We start from the raw sequence: 19,116 nt of genomic DNA, 5'->3' as shown, positions 1-19,116 counted from the left end.
TGCAATCAGTTCATTATATTTATAAAGAAAGGTGACAAGATTAATGGATTATCTTAGGATAGTGTTCTTGTTATATTTCTAAGCTAACTACAAAATACACCTTTAATTTTAAAGTTCATTGTTATTTTCAAAAGGGGGATCAACCTTTCAATTTTTTCACATAACTAACATGGCGATTAAGAGTAAACAATCCAAATCACTCTAATGTTGGCAAATCGTTAACAATTTGTGAAACGAAAATCACATGCTTCTACCCTTTACAAACAGAAATCAAATGTTTCTAGTATAGTTTGAATTTTTAGCAGTTTAATATCTCAAGTAGTAATCTTAACGAAAAGAAAATTTTGATCCCTTTTTAGAATTGGCCCAAATCATATTAGGGTTTATTGATGCAAGACTACAAGATCCTTTTACTTGGGTTGGAAGAAATGGAAGGTTCTGCCAGCGTGGCCACAAACCACAGCCATGTCTTTCCCAACAAGACAGTGTGTGTGACAGCAAAGACTACAACGGCAAAAGGGGCAAATTGCCCACTCATAGTTTTCAATATCATTGTGTTTTGCTTCACTCCAAGAGACCCTTTTCAAATCCATTTTTTGCTTGTGAAGGTAATCGTCTCTTTTCCAGGTTGGCTCATCAAACCAAATATGCTGGCCATTGCTCATTCCACCAGTTGACTTAAACCCATATTTTTTTTATTAATTAATATAGCTTGAAATCTAATTTATGCTTGTTTTTAATTTGATTCAACACTCTAAGCAAACGTCTTCTAAATCTATTAGAACTTTAAGTGAAAGGATTGCTCTCGTGGATATATCTTATTCTTCAATCCACTATGTTTCGGATTCAACTCACTTACCTCCGCATAATTTAAATGAATTTTTATTGTAGATTATTCTTATCTTTTGTTATAAAAGAACAAAAAAAAAAAATAAATAAATCTATTAGAACTACTTTTGTTTACAAATAATAAATCATCTTTTATAATATGCACATTGTTGCAGTCCTATTAGATTAGGAATGTGATTGTGTAAATTCTAGTATATCTTGGAATATTTCTTATATTCCTATTAGTAGTTGATTACCTTAGAGTTGTAATCCTAAAAGGGTAAGGAACTACTATAAATAAAGGCACAATGGGGGTGGAATAGAACACACCTCACAATTACACATCTCTCTCTTCTCTCTACTATTGATGTACCTTTCTCTCTCTCTATGGCCTCCATAATTATTCAGTAAATTATGCTTACAAGACGTTATCAGCACGCTCTTGACGTTACGCTAAAAAGAGTTTATTCTTCAATCAGGGGAGTACTACGTTTTGATCATTCTTTTTATGATTAATTTATTATTTTATTGAATTAATCTACATGCTATTGATTCAATTTAATTTTTCTGTGTTGAACATGATACAACGCATTGGAGATGCAATTCCGACTTTCTAAGAAGGATCTTCTACAAATTCAAAGGCTTTTGTTGTTTTTTGCAAATTAGGTGTGCTTAAAATAAAGGAAGATATTTGAAACAACCATGAAGCATGAAAACATTCCCCATGATTGTGAACCCCCTACATTTATATTTACCTTCCGATATATATATATATATATATATATATATATTGTATATGTTCCATATATTTGTCAATATATATTTGTTTCATGCATTGCGCAATTTACTGATTGTCACTTTAATGAGACAGCCTTCCCGCCATTAGGGGGAGATAAGAGTGTCAATGTTCTTGGAGAACAGCGTAAAATTGCGTGGACGTTGCCCACTATGTCTCATCTCGATCCCCGTACCGCACAAGTGTGATAAGCAAGTGCGATGAATTCTAGCTTTCAGAATGTTGCTCCAAACGTATTCCTCTTATCTAGCTAAAGTAACGAGATCATATACCAGCTGCAAACATGCCTGCAAGGATAGAAGAACTTAACGGACGTTAAGTCAACATTCCTGGAGGGTGTGCCACCCCCGTTGGACGGTTTGAATGCCCCTATTGGACGGTTCGGTACACCGGCGGATAGTCAATCAATCTATCTTGGCCTGGAGCACGACAGATCACTCAGTTCATAAGATTCACTTCCCTAGAAGGGGAAGACAAGGCACAACAATGAATCCATACTTGATCACTGTCTCAAATCATTTCCATCTCATGAGATTAATCCGGATTACTCCTTAGACTTGAAGTTCTTGGTCCAGTACACTAGTTTGGATGAGCTAAATGGAATTGAAATGAGATTACCATCGATGATGTTTCACTTATACGGTAGCTACCGATATAAACGAAAGCGACGATATCGAACCATGTTCCGTTGATTAAGTGACAACGTAGAACTGATTGGACAACTGAAATTACAATCCAGGTCAAATTTCTTACCAAAGTGTGTTTAGACCTGTCGTTCCTACACTACCCAAGGAAGCGTTATGAGATGAATGAAATAATGCGATATGATGCATGCCTTACGGCGCAAGGTTTTTCTAAAACGTCATGTGATTGGTAGCAGCATTATGAAATATGGTTAGTGTTTTCTCCATGGGGATATAGATGTAGAGATTTATATGTAAGTTCCCAAATAATTACATGGACGGGTTCAAATAGTTCCAAAACCACGAAACACCCTATTAACTTGTTTGAGGCGTTCACTTACAATTCGACAGATGCAGTATACCCGTCCAAGTGATTATTTGATCGGTCAGGGATATGAATTATGCTCTTGCGTGTTAAACTATGAAGTCTTATTCCAAATTACTAGAGTTACAGTTTTTTGTCGTTGACATACATCTCACTAAGACTCTAGAAGAGCTTGAGAAAACTACCTCACACCTGAAGATGGAATTTGAAATGAAGGATCTTATGCCTTGACCTGAAGTTCAAGCGTTGTTCTGACAGTACCTTAGTCTACCAGTCGAACTACACCCCGAATGTGTTACCTTTAAGTATACCTATGATCGTCCATATGTTATATGCAAATGAGACCCTTGAAGAGGTTATGGAATCCGGAATTCCATATCTAAGGTTCAACTTTGCTCTTCGTTGTACTTAGTTCATTGTATTAGACAAGACATCTCTTTCGTTGTTGATCTATTGGTAAAGATGCAACACCGCGCCTACACGTAACCACTGAATTGGTATTAAAGAAGTACCTTGAAGGTACTACAAGGGCAAATCCCAACGCATCTCAACTGATCCAACCCCCCCCTCGATCCTCGAAATGATGTTTGCCTTGTTTGTTATGCTGACACTTGTTACTTATTAAACCCGCACAAGGCAAAATCCCCAACTCATTATGTCTTTACTGTTAAGGATATTACAATATCTTGGAGGTCCCCAATATGACCTTAGTTGCGAAATCTTCGAATCGTTCCAAGACTCACCTTACTTCACTACGCCACAAGTGAGACATGGTTAGGAGTTCTTGTTGAGAATTTTGAAGTACTTGTTGTGTTTTTCATCCATCGTTGAGTCCCAACGACGATCCATGAAGATTATGCCCATGTATCAACTCGACCAAGCATGATACAACAACGAAGTCAACACCAAGACATATTGCGTCTACACCACATTAGCAAAGCATCAGGAGATTGAAGTCAAGCAAGTAGATCCCAGACAACCTTGTCGACCTCTACATTACATCACTGCAACCTTCCAGAAACTTGTCCGAGGAATTGGTATGCCTAACTATCATATGCAATGCTTGTAGTTCTCATTTGGAAGTTATGTCAAACTCAGAGGGAGTATCCAGAAGTATACTCACTTGATCTTAATGTACTCCTTTTCCTTAAGATTAGGAGCATTTTTCCTACCGGGTTTTTGCTACCTAACTAGGTTTTAACGAGGCACCCATCCTGGGTTGATCATACCCTTGTAAGCTCTTCTACTTGCGTCCAAAAAACGTATAGTTTTGACTTAATGCAACTTCTCACTTTTCTCCTTAATTTATGGGTTTTCTCCCACCTTGGGTTTTACCATAGCAAGATTTTGTGAGTTTTACCTTTTTTATGCATTCTTCTGTTGATATGAGACTCGCATTTGCTCATTGTACCGACGACTTCATCAATTGTACTTGCTTCATCACTGAAGACCTGATGCGCCATTTACTTGAGTATTTACACACTCAAGGGGGAGTGTTGCAATCCTATTAGATTAGAAATGTGATTGTGTAAATCCTAGTATATCTTGGAATATCTCTTATATTCCTATTATGAGTTGATTACCTATTAAGAGTTGTAATCCTGAAAGGGTAATGAATTAACCTTCCCTACTACTATAAATAAAGGCACAATGTGGTGGAATATAACACATCTCACAATTACACATCTATCTGTTCTCTCTACTATTGTCTTACCTTTCTCTCTGTCTATGACCTTCATAATTGTTCAGTAAATTATACCTACAGCACACATAAAATATTTAATACATACAAGTATTCTAGTCAAGTTAGAAGACCGAAATCCTCGTAGTTATATAGCATCCCAATATTTGAATAAATCAAGCATCAACAAAAGAAGAGACTCCAAGTTTTTCAGTCTACAACAATGATATTATAATGTGAAAACCCTATGTACAAAATGAACACCATGATCTTCAATCAAAAGCTCCCCCCAAACTAAAAACAAGAAACAAATTCGTTAAAAACCCACCTTCCGGTCCCTCCCCATATATCCCTACAAATCGGTGTACAACTAAGAATGACAACGATTTGGTTTGGGGACGAAAATGTTATATCCATTCCTATAACCACGAAAATTAACCATATCCATAACCGCAAATTAACCATCGGGTATTATCTATAATCATACCCACCGGGTAACCCTATCGGCTAACAGGTATATCCATCTTCGTCAATACAAAAAATATATTGGTTCAGTTAAGACATTATAAGTTAATAGATATTAATTTCGTCATTAAACATTTGAGGTATAAAATGATCCAATGAATGGATCTTGTTGAGTATAAAAATTAAAACACTGATGATGTTAGCTTGTCTTTGATATCTCATATAAGCACCATTGAGTTCACATTGATTTTGATTCAAAAGTTTACTTTTCTACAAAATGCAACTTTTGTATTCTCAAGATAATGGTTCGGTGAATAATGGATATATAAATACAAATACATATATATATATATATATATTATACTATTATATTATATATAAATTATATTATTTACTAATCGGGTCAGATTTGATTATGGATACGGTTTGGAAACTCTATAACCATAACTGAATAATATAAACGGTTTTTCCTCATATCCAAAATATACCCAAACTTCCATACCCAAATTCGTTCAATTCAGACAGTTATTCACGGTTATCGGGTTTAATGACTAGAATTGCCATCCCTATGTACAGCTTGAACAAAAGCTAAAAATAAAAATCAAAGCACTAATCCACATTAGTGGTCAATTACACACACCCAAAGACATAAATAGTTAAGAGTGCTCATGGTCAAACGTCTTGATCATTATCGTCGTCTTCAATTTCATCAAAGAACGCGTCCTTGAGAAGTTCAGTGGCAGAAGGTCTCGCTCTAGGCTGGGCGAGGCACTTGTCAACAAACGCTCTCACCTCCGGGTCTTTGATTTTGTCCAAGGCCTGGGGTCTTACTCCTGAAGATACCTTCTTGTATATTTTAGCAACATTGTCACATTCACTATAGGGTATTTCCAAGGTCACCATCTCAAGCACACACATACCAAATGAGTAAATGTCCACCATCTCAGTGTAATCTCCTTCATACAGCTCTGGTGCCATAAATTCTGGAGTCCCTAACACTGAATGCGCTGAATGGTTCTTCCCCACTATAGCAGCCAATCCCAAATCACCAATCTTCACCTATTGAAACCATAAACAAAATTTTAGAAAAAAATTCAGAACCTACATAGAAACAAATCTGATAAAAAAAAACCAAAAATAGAAACAATTTCTTATATAAATCCGAAAAATAAAATCTGAAAAAAACACATGAATAAGATGGAAAAACACCCAAAACCGAAACTATTTCTTATTGACAAAACCCTAATAATTCGAGTAATGACTGGCTCAATATATGACTTAACTCAGATCCCCATCCGCTCTATAAAAATAATCAATAATAGAGAAGGAATAATAATTATACCTGGCCAACATTCCCATTGATAAAGACATTGCTGCAATTGAGATCTCTATGAATAACACAAGGTTCATGAGTATGCAAATACCGCAAGCCTGCCAAGATCTGTTTTGACCACTTCTTCAAGGCCTTCATCGAAACATGCTTATGCTTCTTCCTGTACTCCCTCAAATTCCCGCTTGTACAAACCTCAGTAATAAAATTGAGAGTGTTATGCTCAGCGTCCCGCCACACGTTGTACAAAGTGATGATGTTCTTGTTCGTCAACGACCTCAGAAGCCGAACCTCGGAGTAGAGCCTCTCGATCATAGCAGGATCGTTGGTAAAGTTACGTAGCTTCACTTGGTTCCATGCTACCTCTATGCCCTCCTCTTGATCGAAAGCCCGGTACACCTTTTTCACAGCCCCGCAACCTAGGAGCTCGTTGTACCGGCCGTAGCGGCCCGTTGGGTCGATTTCTATGAATGGTTCTTTGTCGGACTGATCTTCGTTTTCACTCGGCATCTGCCAGGAACAAACAAATATTAGCCCAGAAAAAAATAAAAAGCCTCAAAATCAATGGAAGTACTAATTATAGAAGCTCAATTATTGTTGATACAATAAAATTATAACATATTTGTTGAAACTAAAAACGAATAACAATCTTAGAACAAAGCCGGAAAATAAAAGTCAAAGATTAAAGCTGCAACCCTATATTATAAGAAATTAAATTACCATGATAATACTACTAGCCAAAATTAACAACGTGTATGCCGATCGATGAATTTCTTGATCTTGAACGTTATTGAAAATAAAGAAAAGTGAGAAGAAAGAGAAAGATGGGTACTTTTAAGCTATCAGAAACTATTCTCTGCTGCAGAAACTCACTTGAAACAACTAAAAGGTAGAGGAATGAAAAGAATTGGGTTTAGGAGGCGTATATATAGGAGATGTGAGAGTTCATGGAGGAGTAGGTGGGGATGGCCAATCCTGACTAATGCAGGGTTAGTGAAAATTAATTGGGATGCTAAACAACATTGAGCCGTTACTAGAAAGTTTTCTATCAGGATTGGATTCGTCAAGATAAGAAGATATATATAAAACGAAGTTAGAACTAATTTAAATTACTACTTTCTATATAAAAATTGCTCTAACTGGTTTCCTGGAGAATCATTTTGCTTATTTTGTTGAGTTAAGGTGGGAATCGGTTTCGTGTGAAAAATCTGAAATCAAATATTTTTTTTTCTATTCAGTCCGAAGTCAACTGGGATCAGGATCTTAATCATCCGCCTAGGCCGACTGACGGTCTGGATGAAACCAGAACGTTCCAAAATAAAAGAAGAAGGTTTTCTAGCGGTAAATAAATCACATGGGCTTAATTGTCAGCAAATGAAAACAATGAAAAAAAAAGAATAGAACGAAGGAAAGTCACCCCACCCACACAAGCTGTTTGTTTCATTTCAATTTTATCGGATGTCCCCAAAGGGACCACACAAGCTGTTTATTTAGTCAGAAAAAAACCAACTGAGGATGGAGAAGGGTCAGAAAATTACCCTATGCAGGGAACGAAGTACCTATGTGTCGGTAGCCTTGGGCTGTAGTCCAAGTGAAATTTTGAGAAAATAAATAATTAGTAGTAAATTAGTAATCAATTATTCCATTGCAGCCCACTGAGTTTTTAGCAAGGAATAAAATATTGATAATATCGGAAATATCGGTAGTCCAAAAACATAGAAATTTCGATGAAAATATCGGGATATTATCGATATCGATAAAAATTGAATAAAAACCACGGAAATTGTAAGAAAAACTTGAAAATTTTTATTGAAATTTTGCAGGATGTTTATTTAGTCAATTATCTATTAGTTTATCACAAAAAAAAATTGGTAGGAAATGCATTGCATGATGGATTTAACTGATTTAAGTTAATTATATAGCTAGTTGGCAAACATTGTGAATGTAGAAAATATGTATTAATTAATTAAAGAAGTTTAAACACACCATAATCATTTATATATAATGAATTAGTACAATATTTTACAATTTATACATTGCATGGTAAGATACATGAGGGACTTAGTACCACATAGAGTTCCTATGAGATTCAAATTTTTCACTATCTTCATCATCTCTATGTGTAGAGTAAGTGTATTGTGAAGAGTAGCATCAAATGATAAATCCCCAAAATAGTTTTGCATGCAATTGTTAACATGTCAACCATATGGATCCGAGATTAGTTGACGTTGTCGATAAGCAAAATCATTTGAAGATTGAGTCTCGGATTCTTTCTATAAGTCGCTCGATTCCATCCCAACAGGAATGGGATATAAAGGGTAGGGAAATGGTTGGTTATGAGTATAACCATAGTTACTACTTCCTACTCCAACAGAGTCCGAAGTTATAGATAACGAGTCATCTTCTTGACTTGACAAAGCCCCCTTGCCTCTTTCTCTACGAGTATAGTCCTTCCCTATGGCACCAATTCCTGGTCCTGCCCGCCTACTGCCATGGTCCTCATCCTATGTTGCATGCGTGAAGTTTGTCTCACCAATGAAAGGGTTCATAAATCCGGGAGGTGGTCCAACATAGTTTCCATATCCACCACTACCTCCAGCTCCACTATATCCTTCATCATTCCCACCTCCGGTGGTAGATGAGTCTCCTGATCTTGTACTAGATCTATCACTAGTATCAGCATGATCTTGTGGTTGTGTAGGATTGGAAGAATGTGGAATTCCAGTGTTTCTTGGTCTTGAAAAGTTCTTCCAAAGAGTCAGCGCTGCTAGATCCCACATCCTCCTCTAATACTCTTTCTACATTTATTCCTTCATTATGTGCTTCTTCAGCAACTCTAGGAGCTAGGTTGCCTTCATCATCATCTAAATGAAGAGGTCTAATCCATTGATAAAGTTGGTTACCCTCTGTATCATCATCTTCAACAACAATATCAAACACATCTAGTGGGTCACCACGGTCGACATGATCTATTTCTGCTTCCTTATCTCGAATTTGAAGCTTCATGTTGTAGTAGCAATAAACTAATTTTTCCAACCTACTATGAGCCAACCTATTTCTTTGCTTTGTGTGTATGAGTGCAAATGTACTCCAATTTCTTTCACAAGCAGATGAGGAAGTTGTTTGTGATAATACTTTGATTGCTAACTTTCTCACAGTTGGTGCATCAGTCCCATACATGATCCACCATTCAGCTATAATGAAAAACAATGTTGATAAGCCTAATAACTCCAACAAATTCTATTATAAACTGATAGTGAAATATGTTTACACTCACTAGGAGACATTTTTGTTCGAGCAGCAACTGATGTTGGTTTTCCAAAAGTTCTTCTTGCATCTTTAAACCATGTTAGCTGAATTTAATAAATCGTGTTAGTTTAATCCAACAATATAATTATTATAATTTAAGTAATTGTGTACCTCATTTCCAAATTGGCCAACTTCTGGTGATGCAGGGTCTAATTTAGAGTATACATTATGTACAACACGTATAAGGGTACCATCATCTCCAACACCGGGTTCGTATTGGTATCGAGGATTCAAATAATATGTTGTTCAAAGAAACACATACTCTAATAAGAGAAATAATACTTATGCAACTAAAGAAATGAATTGCAAATTATGACATAATTTATACCTGCTGCATGCAAATTGTGGTATAATGTTTTATACCATCGGTCATTAATTATCTTAATGACCCATCTTGCACCATGTTTTCTTTCCACGTCATCCTTTACTACACGCATCAACTCATATATTGTCCCCATAGTAGGATACACTTCTGTGTCAACGATCCATAAAACTTTGTAAAGAGGTTCAAACACTTGGCACACATGTTCTGATTGAGTCCAAAAAGCATGATCAAGCACTATACTTTCCACCATACGACCTGCATTTGAGCGGCTTAAATTGTGGTTGGCCCAGTCATCACTAGTGAATAGTTGCTTTCAACCCTACTTTCTTCTTAAGTAGGCTGTCTAATGCAATATAGTTGGTGGCAAATCGAGTGGTAGCTGGACGAATAATTTCTCCTTTGCAAAATTCACGCATCTTTGCCAACAACCAACCGTGATTGTAAATATAGTTTTTTATCGTTCTAGCTCTTTTTACGACAGTAGCAATATTCTCTCTCTTCCCCATTGCCTCAAACATGAAATCAATACAATGTGCTGCACATGATGTCCAAAACACATTATAATGCTTCATTAACTTTTTTCCAGCTTTGACAAATGCAGAATTGTTGTCGGTCACGACTCGGACAACATTATGCTCTCCCACCTTCATGATTACATCCCTCAATAATTTGTAAATATACTTGTAGTTCTTTATATGGTCTGAAGCATCAACAGACTTCAAAAAAATTATCTTTCCCTTGGAGTATACCATGAAGTTTATGATAGACAATCTGGTCGGGCCAATCCATTCGTCACACATGATTGTGCAACCATTAGTTTCCCACTTTGACCTCAACTTGTTAACATACTCGCCAATGTCTTTATACTCCATTTCCAAATATTTTGTTTCTTACCTCATAGGGAGTGGGAGGTTGTACTCCAACACCGGCATGTTGACATCCCAATACCATATTTTTGAAATGATGTGATGATGCCTTCTCAGCAGAGATATTTTCATAGATAAAGAACTTGCTAATTAGACGTCCCATTCCCTCCTTCACATTACCTCCAATGAAATAACTCCAAACACTCTTTTGACGTTCTTTGGATGACTTATATAAACTTGGGGCTATTGGTGGTGTTGGTTGTGATTCTCTAACACTTGCTCCCCGTCAAGGTATTAAATATCGGTAATATCAGAAATATCGATATTCCGAAAACACGGAAATATCGATGGAAATATCGGTAAAATATCGATATCGATAAAAATTACATGGAAACCACGAAAATTGTAAGAAAAACTTGGAAATTTTTATTGAAACTTTGTAGGATGTTTATTTAGTCAATTATCTATTAGTTTATCACAAAAAATTGGAAGAAAATGCATTGCATGATGGATTTAACTGATTTAAGTTGATTATACAGCGAGCTGACAAACATTGTGAGTGTAGAAAACATGTAGTAATTAATGAAAGAAATTTAAACACACTATAATCATTTATATATAATGCAAATTTTCAAAGTATAATTCGTGAATTAATGTCTAATTGACGATAAATAGAAAAGACTCTAATATGGAATTAACCTTCACATTGTCCATTTGTTCTAACGCTTAAAATAAACTATGGATATTAACTTAAAAACGAAAATTTTTAACTTGACACAAAAATTAAAAACTTAAAATTTCTTATTTCCCACCCTCAAACTTAAATCACACATTGTCCTCAAGGTGTGAAAAAAAAAATAAACTGTAAATAAAAAGAACCTAAACTCAAATAAATATACTAAACTAAATAAAAACAGGAAAAGAACACAAAAAAAAACTAAAAAGAACTGAACTAACAGAAAAACAAAAGAAAAAAAAAATAGATATGAATTCACATGGGATGCTCTGCATCCCTCTGCCTCGAGACCAGAGCCGAGCCAACGGCTCTTTGCATCAACCCCGAGCCCAAAACAACCCTTGATGTCCTTTCCATTTTTTTTATTGTTTTGTAGAAACCAAAACAGCCTTTTAGAAAAATGAGAAAGGCTCTCTCTCTCTTAGACCCCTCACTCTCTCTCAGTTTAGTTCTCAACTCTATCTCATTCTCTCACTCCCGTTCTCTCACTCCATTTCCCCGATCGCACCCACACCCAGGCACACCCAAATTTGTCCACCCCGATGCCAGCGCAGCATCTCCACCACCCTCCTAAACTTTCCCTCCCTCTCCTCCATCTCTGGGAAGCACGGCGACGCGCAGAGGAAACTGATGACCCCAAAGACACCCAGATCCGGCGAGGCCGTGAGTGTCGAGCCACTTTCCAAACACCTCCGACCGTTTCACGGCAAACGGAAGTTATAAAAACGTTCATCTCGTCTTCTATTTCATTTTCATACCTAGATCGGAGTCTAGGGTCCTGTTTTACAGTCGGCCGGAGCTTCTACAGCTCCGGCGTTCTTCTCCCGGAAGCCTGTTTCGATATTATCGTTAATTTCAATAATATCGCGATATTATCCCGAAAACCATTTGGATAGTGCAAAAAAAATCGGTACCCCTGAAAACCGATAATATCGGCGATATATCGCCGATATTATCGGCATTTCGGGCCATGCTCCCCGTCTCATTTGTGCACCACCACTTGTCCCGAAACCTTGTGCTCTATTAGGAATTTTATGAAGGTGTTCTCTTTCCTATGCTAACTGTTTGGAGGCACGTAATGCTTGTTTGGAACTGCGTCGTTCTTCAGGTCCCATGTCATCATCACATTCGTCCTCATCATCATCATCATCACTGTCAACCGCTTGGCCAATGACTTTTCCTCGTAGCCCAGCTCGAATATTTTCCATTCCATGTGTTATCTTTTCCTTATGCTGTTTTTTATTTTTTAATAATGTGGTGATGAATGCCTTCACTTCTACGGGGACATTATCGCATCGTTGGACATTATTTCCTGGATCTAATCCACTAAGATGGTACTTAAGTCGTGTCACTCAGCCACTTTTCATTACCCGACCACAATATATGCAAATTGTGCCATGTTTGTTTCCATCTATTGGGTCTCCATGCTCCTAAGCTGGATCACGTTTAGTAACTCCACTGGACATCTTAAACTTACCTATATTTATTTTTCATGAAAATTAGGCAATTATTTTTTGGCCAAAAAATATAGTAGTGACGGAAACATATTAAATAGGAAGTAAACAAAATAGGAAGTAAAGTTATTCTACAGAAGAATTAAATAGGAAGTATTAAATAGGAAGTAAAGAAAATGATTGTAAGAATTTAAGTAATTATAAAAATAATATGGAATAATAAAACCTAATATTAATGAATAATAATCCAATTTGATAATAAAATAATAAATAATATTAAACATATTAAAATTATTCTAGGGAATAATTATACAACATTACTTAATTACTTCAAAAAATTAACATGCAACTATTATTTGGTTCTTAGATCACATGCACGGGTCCACACAAATTTTTTTGTTGTTGTATAAATTACAATAATATAAATATAAGTTCGTAAACTTGCCTTAAATATGGAACCCTTTGTGTAAAGGTAGAATCTGCGTGGAGCAACAATAAAATAATAATTACACAAATGTAACAAATCTGGAACTTTCGATGTCGTACGTAGCAGCAAAACCTCGACGATCCTCTGCAGCTTGCCGTCTGTGAATAAATGAGAGAGAAAGAAGGTATTTAACATTTAATTTGGAGTGGCGAGAGCTGCAGATCCATTTATTCAATTTGAAGCTCTGAAATGGCTTTGTAATGGATCTAGAATGGCTCTGAAAGGACTAAAGGAAGAAGAAGAAACGAAAAGGTGTAATACAGGTTTTTCAATTTTCGAAGGGTCAAAAAATGTGTGATGATCTGATACTCCACCTCTGAGAATGTGAAAGAATATCACGCGAGGCATACAGTTTTGAATCTTGATGAAACCACCATTATTTTTGTCTTGTCAAAAATTGTACAAGTTGTAAAAGTTGTCAGATACAGACACACACGCCATTATTTTTGTCTTGTCAAAAATTGTACAAGTTGTAAAAGTTGTAAAAGTTGAATATTTGGATGCTTTTTTTTTCACACACCACCGCACACGCACACAGAGATCATACACGCACACAGAGACCTCAGTCTCTGGATCCTTCTCTCTTCTCCCTTCTCCCTTCTCCCTTCTCCCACACACACACACACACAGATCTCTTGGTCCTTCTCTTTTCTCCCTTCTCCCACACACACGCACAGAGACCTCAGTCTCTCGATCCTTCTTCCACATGGCCTTCTGCTCTTCCCTCGCCTTCATCCTCGTTCGCGTCTTCCGCCTCGTCGGCGCAGTCTCCATCTCCCGTGACCTCTACCTCAAGTCGGTCATCCCCATCAGCGCCCTCTATGCCCTTCTTAGTACTCCGTCAATGGCATCAACATCACCATCTAAACCTCGTCTTTCTCTCCCTTTCTCTTGGTGCAGCTAGGACAGTGAAACCCAGGAACTCTCCGGCGAGTTCTCTTGATCTTTCTCCGATTAGGTAAGCCCCAGGTTACCTCAATTCATCTTGGATGGTTTGTGGTTGAGATATACTAAGTTTTATCGCGATATTTTGACGAAAATTCAGTGGATAAGTGTGAAAATATCGCTCTCTCACAAAACCGATATAATCGGCGAAATATCGCTAATAATATCGGCATTTCAGACCATGGTTTTTAGTAGTGGGTTTGAGACCTGTATCACTTTCCCTCATGCCAAAGTGTCTTGCACAGTTTCTCTTTTACATGTATCACTTTCTCTGGTTTTCTTATTTAAGGTTGTCTAACTTTAAAGAAAGAGTAATAATATTCTTACCACAATTTTATACCACATTTCTTTATCATCTTAGATGGCAGATGAGTTGGACAAGCTACATAATTTAATTTCAATCTTTTTATTAATTAAAACACTTAAATAATCTTAGGTGGAAGAATGAGACTTCTCGTATATCACAATAATCATTTAATAAACAATTTTTTATTAATTATTGATTAACTTTTGAAATTAAGGGGGTGTATTCAATTGAGAATTGAGGAGATTTTAAAGGATTTATAAATCCATGGATTTTTATGGAGTTTAATTGATTTGTAGAGATTCTATGTAAAATTTTGATTCAATTCCCTTGAAATCTCATGGGGGAGAGGGGAGATTTGTGGATGCTTAAAACACACTACAAAATCTCTCCAATTTCCTCTAATTCCTCAACTTTTTGAAATTCTTTAAAATCAAATTCTAATTGAATACACTTGGAATGCTATAAACTTCTTTAAAATCCTAATTGAATACACCTAGATTTCTAAAGATTTTAGTCAACTGTCTTAAAATTTTAATTGAATACACATTGAATTTCAGATAATCACTTAAAATCCTAATTGAATACCCCTAGATTCATTAAAAGAATTAAAATCCCTCAAAATCTCAATTGAATACACCCCCCTAAATGCTAATTAATTTAGATGATGTGAATGCCCACATCAGATACCACCTAAAGTGGTATACAATTGTGGTAGAAAAATATGATAACAATATATGTTAGTACCATATTATATTGGGCCTCGTTACTTGGGCTTCCAGACATTGAGCCCATGATCTATGTAAAAGGTGAGAAGCCCTTAGTCTATAAAAGGGACTCCTCACCCTCACAATCAGGGAGCTCTCACCCTCACAATCCTCTCACAAATACAGAAACACTCTCAAATTCTCTCTTTCTCTGGGGGGACTCCACCTCACCCTACAATCAACATCAGTGTGGACGTAGCCCAAACATTGGGGTGAACCATGATACATCTTGTGTTCTTTACTTTCTTGTAGGTTCACGGTCGGATTTACGTTGTTCCAAGACCCCTCCGGTTTTGTGCATCAACATTTGGTGCCGTCTGTGGGAATCGATACGAAAATTTGTGTCGATTCTCTTTCATTTTTTCACCTCCACCGTGAATCTGCAAAATCAAAAAAAAAAAAAAAAAAAAAAAACCCACATAGAGACACCAAGTTCATTTCTCTCCCTCCCTTTGTTCTCTCTCTCTTCATTTCCTCATTAGATTCTACCTCATTCCTCCTCCCTCTCTAATCTCTCTCCAATAGGATGTCGAGCCTCTAAAGCCCGAAAGGGTTTAAGCTTGCCCTAACCAAAACCCCTCAAAAATCAAGAGGGGGAACTGAAATTTTGATCGGATCATATTTATATATATTTTTACTTCAAATTCACTCGTCTTTTCTTAGTTAGTTCCTTATATTTTTGAGCTATTTACGTTATTTTTGTGTTTATAGGATTTGTTATGCAAAGAAAATAAAAATGGCACAAACTTGTTATTTACTCACTAAATTTTGTCAGGTTGGAATCAGAGTTTGCACTGGGGTTTTTATTAAACTTAAAGATGTTTCAGGTGGAATGGTGAGTAACGCACAAAGAAAAGAAGTAGCAAGGCTGCCAAAAAGAAGAATAAAATAAAAGAGGAAAAGCAGCACTTGGCTGCCTGGGTGGAACAAAAGAAAACAAAAGAATGAGTGGAGTACGAAGAAAAGAATAAATGAAAGCTGCTGAGTGCAGCGTGGTAGGTGGGCAGCGGGCATATATGAGAAAACTGAGCGCAGAAGGCAGGGGTAGAACGCTGCCCTTTGGCAGCGTGTGAAGAAAAGAAAACAGAAAGAATAAAATAGAGAGACGGACAGAAAAGAAAAGAAAACCGGGAGGGGGGGAGAGCTGCCTTGCGGCAGCAGAAAACTAGAACAGAGAAGAGAGACCAGCGCGGAGAGAGAGGGACGGAAAGAAGCAGCCAAGCTGCTTTTGGCAGCTCAGAAGAAAATATAATAGACTGACGGGGAGAGCAGCACGGATAGGAGAGAGTCCAGAGGAAAGCTGCCATTTGGCAGCTTGAGCAGGGGGAGCACAGCGCCAGGCACGGCTGACAAGCGGGGACTGAGGGCAGAACGTGCAGCAGAAGAAAAAACAAAAGGGTCGTATATTTTCTCAAACTCATGTTTAATTTCTGTTTTAATTTGAAAATAATGTGTAACTAAATTTATTTTGGCTAGAGGTTAATTCAAAGCCATGAATATATTTGTAATATGAATTGATTACCTTCAGTTGTGATTTCTGGGTTGTGATTTAATTTGCTTAACTGCCTGATTGATAACTTATTTTTGTATGTCGATTAAGGATGCATACTTAATTTACATGCATGAATTTGATGCTAGGATATAAGTGAGTTTCACCTAATCGTTATGAACTTATATTCACAAGTAGTGAAGGTTGCTAGTCACAATCACGTTAAGTAAATTCTTGGCATAAGTTTCATGCAAATCATAGTAACGAGTGCCTCGTCAATGCTTATGTTTTTCATAGAACTTAATGATTCTTGCTTGTATCTCTATTATGCAATTCATGTAGGGAACTTGTAGGGAATGTTTTGGGTTGTCGTATGCAATCATCCAACCCAATAACTTGTGGAAAATTAAGGGTTAATTAGTGCAATTCACGGTTAATTTGGGGCGTTGAGATTTACAATTTATTGAAAGAACAACTGAAAAATCAATTTAGGTTGCATATGTGTCATGTGTGGAGAAGAACCCTCTAGCTAGTCCGTCACCTATCCTTTCACCTTAATTCATGCTTTTGTCAATTCTGTAATTTATTTAAGTTTAATTTACTTCTCGTCAAAACCAAACTACCCCCCATTATTAAATTATATTATTTAGTTAGTTTTCATTGTTGTTAGTCTTTTAATTCAATTTCCGTCCATTTTAGTTCCTAGTGTCTAATTTGATTGTTTTCATTATTTTGAGTCATTCTAAGTGTGTTTCGAGTTATTAGAGTTTTTAGCCTAGTTTTGTGTCCTTGAGTCTTGTTTAATATTTTTAAATTAATTTAGAATAGATTAGCAATCCCTCCTAATCCCCGGCCTAGAACGATACCCTACTTACATCTATACTACAATTGTCAAAAAGAGGGTTTAATTTGTGTGTCAAGTAATTCTCGCATCAAATTTGCACCACCAAAACCATTTTCCTCTTAACAAAAATGGCTTCCTCCTCCATTGCCACGCTCTCGATGACGCTTTCTCGCTCTCTGCAAGCAAAGTCCCAGACTTTACTCTCCATATGCTTCTACACCACCGGAACCTCCTCCTCCAGCAGTGACAGCTCCGACTGGGACGAGTCTAACCCTCTCAACGCGGAGGCAGAGTTAGCCCCGGGCGACGCCCCCTACAGCCGCCTCTGTCAGAGGAACCCAATCCGAGAAACTTCATGTATGATAACCTGCTCGAGAACGGCCTCAACACCGGCATTTATAAGGTGATTCTGGTCGGGCAGGTGGGGCAGAGTCCATTGCAGAAGAAGCTGAGGAGCGGGACCACCGTCACCATGTTTTCAGCTGGAACCGGCGGGATTCAAAACAATCGGTGACCGTTGGATAATGAGGACCTGGTGGAGTATACGAACCGCTGCAACATCCAGTGGCACCGGGTTTACGTTTATCTAGACCGGCTTAGCATGATTACCATGAAGAATGTTGTGCCTGGATCGTGTTTTTCGAAAAAAAGATTAATCATTTCCGAAAAGAAAGTTGCACACCACACATTCCTAGGATTTCATGGGCCTTTTGGGTGAAGAAACCATGGAGATTATTGGGATTCCCAGGTCCAAGAGCCATGTAATGGGCATCTAGCTCAAAGCCGTTTTCCTCCCGCACACCGCCGACGTTGACTACGTCGTCACCGTCAGATCCGACCTCTGCATCGTCATTTACAGATCCATAAAAGCTCTCTCTTTTCTTTCACAAATTCCCCAAAGTCTCTTTTCCTTTACAGAAAAGAAAAAGATCATGATGTTACTAAAGAAAAGAAAAAGAAAAAGATGATGAAGTTTCTGGGCCACAGTATTCAAAAAAAAAAATTGAAAAGCATCAAAGTGACGGGACAACAGTCATCCACCATCCACTAAAAACACTCACATGCAAAAGCAGGGAATAAATGGAGGCTTTCCTCCGCGACAGCACATGAAAGACACTGCAAAAGTAACTGCCAGCTGCACATGCTATCTCACTATCCAACCATCTGCCATCCCCACCTTCTGCAGCAGCTTTTTTGAATAATGTGATTTATTTTTCTTATCTTTTGGAGACATTTGTATAACCCCATCAGAGGGTAATAAAAAAAATAAAAATAAACAAAAAAAGTAGCAAGCCCAATATAATGGGCTGGAATGTTATGTGGAGGTCGAAGTCCCATATGCCCAAAAGAGCCAAGCCCTATAGCTTTAAACTCCAACCTCCATCCCTTCACTTAAGGTTCACCTTCTATTATCACCAACCAGGTGATCAAAAGTACGTCCAGTACTCCAAAATTATTCGGCAGCCTACCGCTATTATCACC

General features: G+C 37.2%; 1 protein-coding gene and 1 pseudogene across 2 annotated transcripts; one reads left to right on the top strand and one right to left on the bottom strand.

The window, feature by feature from the left end:
* Positions 1–5,230: 5,230 nt before the first annotated feature.
* On the bottom strand, positions 5,231–7,353 carry LOC126614438 (probable serine/threonine-protein kinase WNK11). 2 transcript variants are annotated; one of them, XM_050282110.1, is made up of 3 exons: positions 6,941–7,353; positions 6,121–6,618; positions 5,231–5,837 (listed from the first exon to the last, which is right to left on the bottom strand). In XM_050282110.1, the coding sequence occupies exons 2-3, from the start codon at positions 6,616–6,618 to the stop codon at positions 5,451–5,453; spliced, it is 885 nt and encodes a 294-aa protein (XP_050138067.1). In that variant the 5' UTR covers positions 6,941–7,353; the 3' UTR covers positions 5,231–5,450. The 2 variants fall into 2 exon arrangements, with proteins under 2 accessions (XP_050138067.1, XP_050138066.1); XM_050282109.1 differs by having other exon boundaries at positions 6,829–7,349.
* A 10,382-nt stretch (positions 7,354–17,735) lies between these two features.
* On the top strand, positions 17,736–18,512 carry LOC126614437 (single-stranded DNA-binding protein, mitochondrial-like; annotated as a pseudogene).
* The last annotated feature ends 604 nt before the right edge of the window (positions 18,513–19,116 follow it).

The sequence above is a fragment of the Malus sylvestris genome, chromosome 3 (genome assembly GCF_916048215.2).
Source record: "Malus sylvestris chromosome 3, drMalSylv7.2, whole genome shotgun sequence".
NCBI classification, from domain to species: domain Eukaryota; kingdom Viridiplantae; phylum Streptophyta; class Magnoliopsida; order Rosales; family Rosaceae; genus Malus; species Malus sylvestris.
The sequence above is the reverse complement of the archived record's forward strand: the minus strand, read 5'-3'. Positions and strand labels throughout refer to the sequence as shown.